Source organism: Hippopotamus amphibius, chromosome 15, assembly GCF_030028045.1.
Source record: "Hippopotamus amphibius kiboko isolate mHipAmp2 chromosome 15, mHipAmp2.hap2, whole genome shotgun sequence".
In the NCBI taxonomy this organism is placed as follows: domain Eukaryota; kingdom Metazoa; phylum Chordata; class Mammalia; order Artiodactyla; family Hippopotamidae; genus Hippopotamus; species Hippopotamus amphibius.
In genome coordinates this window covers 52,043,276-52,051,281 of record NC_080200.1, presented here as the reverse complement: position 1 = coordinate 52,051,281, position 8,006 = coordinate 52,043,276, and the positions used below count along the sequence as shown (strand labels likewise).

General features: G+C 33.6%; 1 protein-coding gene across 1 annotated transcript; it reads right to left on the bottom strand.

Annotated features, from left to right (window-relative positions):
* Positions 1-2,040: 2,040 nt before the first annotated feature.
* Positions 2,041-3,228, bottom strand: LOC130836967 (dnaJ homolog subfamily A member 1-like). The gene is made up of 2 exons (XM_057709659.1): positions 2,586-3,228; positions 2,041-2,360 (listed from the first exon to the last, which is right to left on the bottom strand). The coding sequence occupies exons 1-2, from the start codon at positions 3,226-3,228 to the stop codon at positions 2,041-2,043; spliced, it is 963 nt and encodes a 320-aa protein (XP_057565642.1).
* Between the last annotated feature and the right edge of the window lie 4,778 nt (positions 3,229-8,006).

Genomic DNA, 8,006 nt, shown 5'->3' with positions numbered 1-8,006 from the left:
AGTTATAGTATCAGAATACAGTTTTTTTTAAATGGAAAATAAGAAAATATAGCAAACAAGTCTTGTAATATATTTGTAAACATACATTTTTAGTCAATAGTAATGTGTTATTTAAAAGTTATTAAGCTAGAGAAGTCATACTCTTAGTAAACATATAATACTGCAGAATTAAAAATGGATGAGAGAATAAGTTAAATAGATGATTGTTAGATGATAGAGCTACAGATGGATAGGTAGATAGATAGATAGATGATAGATGATAGATAGATAGATAGATAGATAGATAGATAGATAGATAGATAGATAGATAGATATAGATAGATAGATGATAGATAATCTCATCAAAAGGCAGAAGTAGGGCAAGGATTAAAAGATACAAATTTCTCATTCAGGTGGTAATTGAGGGGAGAGGGTTAGGCAAGTGAATTGTCTCCAGAGGAGATAGCCACAGGCACAAGGTACTTTGTTTGTAGAGATCAAGATGGACTTAAGGTCCTCCTGAGCTTGACTAAACTTTAGACAGTCTTTTTCCTATTGGCCCTCTGACCTCCCTTTTCTGAGAGCATTTACTTTAGAAAACGTGCACTTGTAAATTATTTCTCTACCCCCTTGAGATATAAATCTTCTCTCAGCTTCTTGCCGGATTTACAACCCAGCAATTTTTTTTTTTTCCTCTAAGACCTGGGAGCCATTCCTTTGAAATGTAATCATCAAGAAAGATAAAGGCTGACTTCCAGTCTCTGTGGGAGGGTAGGTGGCTAACTTCAATAAGCACCAATAAGTAAGCACAGATGATGTAATCACATTGACCAACCTCCTTAGAAAAGTCCTCCAATACTTTTCAATTAGCTCACCCCAGCACTTAGAAGTCCCCTGTCTTTTGTTTCAGCAGAGTTGAATTCAATCTCTCCTCTCTATTGAATATTGTCTGTTACAACTGATGCAATTTTTTTCTTTTTTCTAAATCGATAATAAATTTCAAGGCAAGAATCTTAAGTCATGAAAATAATGAGTGATATTTAGTTCACATCACTCCTAATTAAGAATATATAAATTAAAATCACAAGTTTTCTTCTTCCAAACATTATATTGGTTAAAGAGTCAAGTGTTAACCATGGTGCCCAACTATGTAGCGGAATGGACATCACGGAATGGAGTCTAAACAGCTACATTGTTTTTTAAAATAAATTGGTACTATATATCAAAATCACAAATTCATACTCATTGATGCAGCAATACCACATTTAGTAATCTAGGCTATAGAAATAAAAGCCTCAATGCTTATAGGCATATATATAAATATATTTATTAAAAGATTATTTTAGTGGCTAGAAGCTGTAAATTAACTGCTCCATTCAATGGCAATGTTTTGCATAAATATGCATTATATCTTCATATGGATAGTCTGAAGCTAACAAAAATAACAAATGATGCTTGGTATGCTGGTAACAAATACTAAAATCTGATCTGGAGGGATAAATAAAATATTCATAGAAATAAATTGCTGTATGTTATATGTTATATGCAATTTACTGAAGTTTTACAAGAATATCGACGTATGTTTCCACAGATGTGTAGAGATTCCACAGATACCAGAAAGCTAATACTGGTTTTCTCAGGCATTGAGAAGGAGGGGAAACAAGAGAAGGGCCAAGTAATCATTGCATCTTTTAATAAAAATTTGTATAACTTCTGTAATTATAGCAAACACATTTTATTATTTTAAAATATCACAAAACATTTTTAATGGAAATCCAATTTTGTTGGTTAAAATATGGAAACATTTAATGGAAACTAAGTTTATGATACCTATAGGAGAAAAACAGTACTTGAAAAGGGAAAAAAAAAACAACACAGGTATACCTTTTTTTTTTTGAGCTTTTATATTCGAGTTTATTCTTCATTTAACTTTTAAAACACTACTATAATTGAGTATTTAAACAAAAAAATAGCAAGTAGTGAGCATATTATGATTATAGTCCTTCATTCAACCACTGCTGCAAATAAAACGCCAGCAGCGAGTGCCATCCAGCGGCCCCGTTAGGAGGTCTGACACTGAACCCCGCCCCGAGGGTGGTACTCATCCTCCTCATAGGCTTCCCCATTGTAATGGTGCCGTCTTCCCTGATTCGGGTCAAAGTCCACTAGTTCTACCTGGTCCATTTCATCAGTCTCTTCCAATTCCTTCCTCTCTGGTAGGTGTTTTTCCAGCAAAGAGAGTTTATCAGGGGAAAGAAAGCCATTCTCAGGAAAGTTTACCTTAAATTCAATGATTAGGTGACCCTTTTCATAGGGTCTATGATAAATTGGCACGCCTTCATTTAGCACACACTTGATATCTCCATGCTTGACAATCTGACCTGGATGAGAAGTGATGACTATGGTTGGGTTGTCGAGGATAGATATTGGCTTTTGGAAGCCACACAATGCCTCAACCAGCTGTATGTCATACACATGAAAAGGTCTTCTCCTCATCGAGTAAAAACAGCATCTGATCTAAAACAATGATAATATCTCCTGGCTCCAGTCCTGGTTCTTGGTCTCCTTCACACCATAGAATGTTATCTTCTGGCCATCTTTCATGCCTTTGTCGATATGAACTTTTAGAATTTTCTTCTCTTGAACTATCTTCCTTCCATTGCAGCTTTTACATCTATCTTTAGGACTGATCTGCTCCCCACGGCCCTGGCACTCCATGCAGACAGACCGAATTTGCTGAACCATTCCAGGTCCTATCTGATGAATTCTTATTTGCATTCCAGTACCTCGGTAATTGGGACAGAACTCTACTGCTCCTCTCTTACCACCTTGGCCTTCACATTTGTCACAAATCACATTCTTTTGCAGAGCTAGTTTTCTTGTTGCACCATTATATAGGTCTTCTAAAGTTACTGTGAGTTGATGTACAACATTTTTACCTCTCCTTTCTCTCTGCGTCCTGCCTCCTCCTCCAAAAAACATATCAAAGATGTCCATGGGGGAGCCAAAACCGCCACCTGCTCCACCTTCTTTAATTGCCTGTTCTCCTCCTTTGTCATATAATTCCCTTTTCTTTGCATCAGAGAGCACTTCATAAGCTTCAGAAATCTGTTTAAACTTCTCTCCTTCATTTGGATTTTTATCAGGGTGGTACTTCAAGGCCAGTTTCCTGTAAGCCTTTTTCAGTTCTTCATGGGTGGCATTGGGTTTGACCACCAAAACATCATAGTAAGTGGTTTCTTTCACCATTTTCTGCAGCCGGTGAGCGGGCTGATGTCAGTGTGGGGGAGTGAGAGGGAGTGCATTGCTGTGCGCAGCTCGGGCAGCCGCCGCTCCTCCACATCTCACAGAGCATTCTGGAAAGTTCCCAAAACAGGTATATCTTTATAAAAATATATTTGAAAAATTGCAATATGTGTTTTTTGTTTAATAACATAGCCTACTATCAAATGAATTGTCCATAACAGCAGTAGCTAAATATCAAACTAATAACTTACGAGACTACAGGGCACATAAACTAATTTGCTCTTTTGTGTTAGAGGATCTGTCTTAGAGGAAACCCAGAAACTAGAATCCTATTCCAAAATATATCCTTGGAACTTGACCTATTAGTTAAATGCTTAATTTATGTAGCCATTGAATTAAGAAAGAAGTGAGGGTATCACAAAATTGTAATTTTGTATTAACTTTCCTCAGTACTTGTGAAGCACTTATTAGGAACCAGGATCAATTGAATATGATTTTGAGTTTAGATCATGGATATTAAAGTAAATATTTTTTAGGTGTAATGATTTTCAATCTGTCATGGATACTTAACCAAATTAGAGAGAAAATTTATTTTGTAGTTTACAACAACCTCTTATAATTAATTAATCTCCAAAGTAAGAAACAATATTAAAACTACTAAGTATGAAATATTTCTTAAAAAGAACTATTGAATAGACATTAGTTTGTCCTAATTAATTTGATTTCTGTAGTTTCAAGTATATGTGCTATTTATTTATTTTAGAGAAATGGATTTTTTATTAATAGAAGAAATTAAATTGTGCTGATCTGAAGAGTGAAGTTCTCATTTAAGAGCTTCCAAATGATTTCAATAAACCTTTCTCAGTAAACCCTTCTTAGCAATAAAGTTTTGCCAGTTTGTTCAACAAACAATTAAATATTGAAGACAATACAGCCTAGCTTCACTCCCATGTACAATACCATTAAAGCATGAATGCAGAGTTTTATGAAAGCATGCAGGATGGCAGTATTCCCTTTTGAAAAGCAAAAGATGATCACATATTTTAAGTGCAAAATGAGGAGTGTATGTATGTGTATTTCCAAATGGGTTAAATGACACCATATACTTAAATTGTCTGAAGCTTTGAAAAGATATGTATTTATGATTATAGTACAATCACAATTCAGTACTTCATGCACATTCCTTCTATACTCCTAGATTTGATCTAAGTTAATCAATAACATATATGGTGAAAGTGCTCCCTTACTGTCTTGCAGCTGCTTCTAAACATGATTTGTGACACTCAAATTGTATTTGCATTCATAATTTACCTTCAATTATTAAGTGTATTAAATGTGATGAAAATATTTTTTAAACATCATTTTAGATTGCTGGATTAGAGCTAAATATGGGAAACTATTTTAAAGTGGAGATAGCAGACTCTTGATTTTAAGTTAAATCACTTAATCTGTATGGGAGATGCTGATTTTAACTATGTAATGATCCCTTGGTTGTTGACTGCAAATAAGATAAAACCTAGTTATTTGCTGTTCAGTGTCTAATGGCCACACTTCCATTATATGTGGTTACCTAGCTTTATATCTCTCTTTGTAAAATTGATGGTATAAAATTAATTTGTATTTTGTAGTAGAACAAGTTTTAGTGATTAGAATCATAATCTTTTCAACATGGTGTACCTATATTCATAGGAAGACACTTAGATTTACAGAGAGCTGGGCCAGAGAATTTATGGAAGAAATATATCATTCCTAAGATAAGAGTTTTATAGGATAAAGATACTTCAATGGAATCAGGATGTTTTTACCTCTGTTTTTCAGTTTTCTAAGAATCAAGCCCATTTAGTTATTTCCTCCACAAATTTAAACTAACCAAATACAAAAAATTTATATTTTATATAAAGTGCCTAGAGGCTGAGTTCCTGTTGCATAAAAGTGCTTCATGTATATTCGTTTACTGAAGGATTCAACATGTAGACTAGAATGTTATTGCTATAATTAGCAGTAAGGGATAACACTTCAGTTCTCTTTCTCTAGCAATTGTCTGATAAAATTTTCCTTGTAAATTATTATGTCTAAAATACCAGTGAGGGATTAGGTTAACATATATTTTATTTTACTTGTTCCCACTCTCCTAGCTGTTTAGAATATTCCCTGCATTAAATGATATCTTCCAGTATGGGTAGATGTCATATAGCAAAATCTTAAACTAAATTGATCCCAGAAGTTTGTTCTCTATTTCTCTTTTGGAAAGCTACTAAATTGTATAGATTAATAGTTCAAAAAAAAAAAAAAAAAAAAAGGATAGGAAACTTCCCACCTTTGTTTTTGGGAAGCACCACTAAATTTGGAAGTCATTCTCTATGTTAAGTATTTAATCACAAAGTAATAATAAATTAATAAAAAGAGTTACAAAATCTATATTAGTAGCAACTTTGGTGTCATATATTCAATTAGCATATGTGTCAAAGAGAAAAAAATGAAAAATGTGATTAAAGTTCTGCTGCACTGTTTTTAGCAGAACTGGCTTTGACAATTTAAAATTAATGTACATTTGATATTTTCTTTCTTAGACATAGAAATATTTTATGTTTTCCTTGATTAATGACTGATCCTAGTTAATTATACTCATAAGATCAGGGCACATTATCATTTATTATTGAAATGTCCTTTTCTTCATTTTGTTCATTTGCTTATTCATCTCCTCATTTTCTGTTTCCTTCTTTGGTCATTGATAAACATTGTCATGTATTTAATACTATATTTTGTCTGTATATATTTTTCAAAATATATATCTGATTTTTAATCCACACTTTTAATTGACATACATAAAGGTCACATATCTATCTATTTGCATACATGTATACATACACATATGTATATATGAGGGTGAGTCAAAAATTATACACACTCTGGCTGTAGAATTTATTTTAATTAACTTTTAGAGAAGACAAATACATCATTTTTCAATATAATCTCCTTGCTTTTCAATACACTTTGTCCATCTGTCAACAAGCTTCCATATTCCCTCATTAAAAAATGTTTTAGACTGAGCTGCGAGCCACAAATGCAACACTGTCTTCGTTTCTTCATCAGAGGTAAGTCCGGCTCCTTCTTGATGGCTAATACTTGTGCGACCTTCCTTGAACTTCTCTATCCATTCATATACACTTCTTCACGACAAAACACTTTCTCCACACTGCACACGAAGTCTTCGACAAATAACGACACCAGGTACACCCTCAGACCACAATAAAATGAATCACTGCACGCTGCTCTTCTTTCATGCAAGTCACAAGTGGGGCATCCATTTTTGCTCGCACCACAGTTACAAATGAACTGATATAACATGTTCACATCTGCACAGCAGTGACTGGGAAGGCAGTAGCCTTGAATGGAAAGCACTGATAAGACAGAGCGACCAACAGAACTTTTAATATAGCCAGAGTGCAGATAATTTTTAACTGAGCCTCGTATAATGATCTTTCTTACTTTTTCAGTAAACACTATGGGTTTACATATATATGTATACATGTATGTATATACACATGTCCTATATACATATGTATGCATACTGTTCTTTTTTATATTTTTAGTAGCTATTATTTGTTTAAGTTCTACCCATGTTTCTGTGCATCTAGGGGCACATCTAATATGCTGCTCTGTACTGTTGTATAATACTCAATTAAGTGTAGCTACCACATTTTGTCTATTTACTCTTCTTCCAGGAATGGATTCTATAGATGAAAGATATGAATTAAATTTGAAGCTATTTTTATCTCCAAATATCAACCTAAATTTCACAGAGTACATCTAGTTTTTAAATGTAGATACAACTAGTGTCCTCTTAAGAATAAAGATTTCTTTAAGTACTCACTTGTTCTCATCCATACCACTAGTTGATTATACTAGTGATGACAAAGAAATGTGAATATCCCTTCGCTGCTAAAATTACTGACTAAAGGAAGTAGGAATGCTATAAAATGGAATGAAATAGGAAACAGTTTATTCAGGGAAAATAGCATAGTAAGGTTTCAAATATTCCAAGATTTCATTTGTGTTTTGCTAATAATTCACTGTGTAGCCTTTGGCGTATCTACAAAGAAATATTTGATTCACACTCCCTATTAGCCTTACATACTTCATGGTTTATTCTTTGGATAAAATTAATAGTTTTTTATTCTTTCATTTATGAATTCTGTAACAAAATGTTTGAATGACCTCCTATGATTGAGTCACCATTTCTGAAGATAGGGACATGGCAGTGAATTAAAAAATAAAAGAAAGAAAAGAAAAAAGAAAACTTTAAGTAGGCTCATCAGGAAAAGACACATTTAGAATGTGAGATTTAAACAGACTTAAAAAAATAAGGGATTGAATCATACCTATATGTGGCGGTAGAGAATTCCAGGAAAAGAAAAGAGGAAATGCAAACCCTAGGAGTGGGAGCAAGAGAAAGTTGTTTAAGGTGAACTAAGGAAGCCAATGTAGTTGGAGCAAATTGTTATGAGAGGGAGAAATAGGAGATGGGGTCAAAGACAGCAGGGGTAGCATGGTTCACTTCAGACCATGTAGACACTGGATAGACCTAGGCTTTGTTTATCTCTTAATTAGATGGGGAGCCAATGAATGGCTTATTGCAAAGAAGATGTAAGATCAGGACAGAAATTTTTTGGAGTACTCAGGCTATTTAGGGATAAATTCATAAAAAAATATGAAATGCTGCTACTAAGAAAGCATTTAAATATATAAATCATCATGTAAGAAGCAGCATACTGTAATAC

What these genes read in the sequence shown, in the direction of transcription:
- LOC130836967 (XM_057709659.1), bottom strand. Translation starts at nt 3,228, where the DNA reads ATGGTGAAAGAAACCACTTACTATGATGTTTTGGTGGTCAAACCCAAT. An exon ending in AAAAGTTCATATCGACAAAG is followed by an intron (nt 2,361 to 2,585) that starts GCATGAAAGATG and finishes CTTCTCATCCAG; the next exon opens with GTCAGATTGTCAAGCATGGA.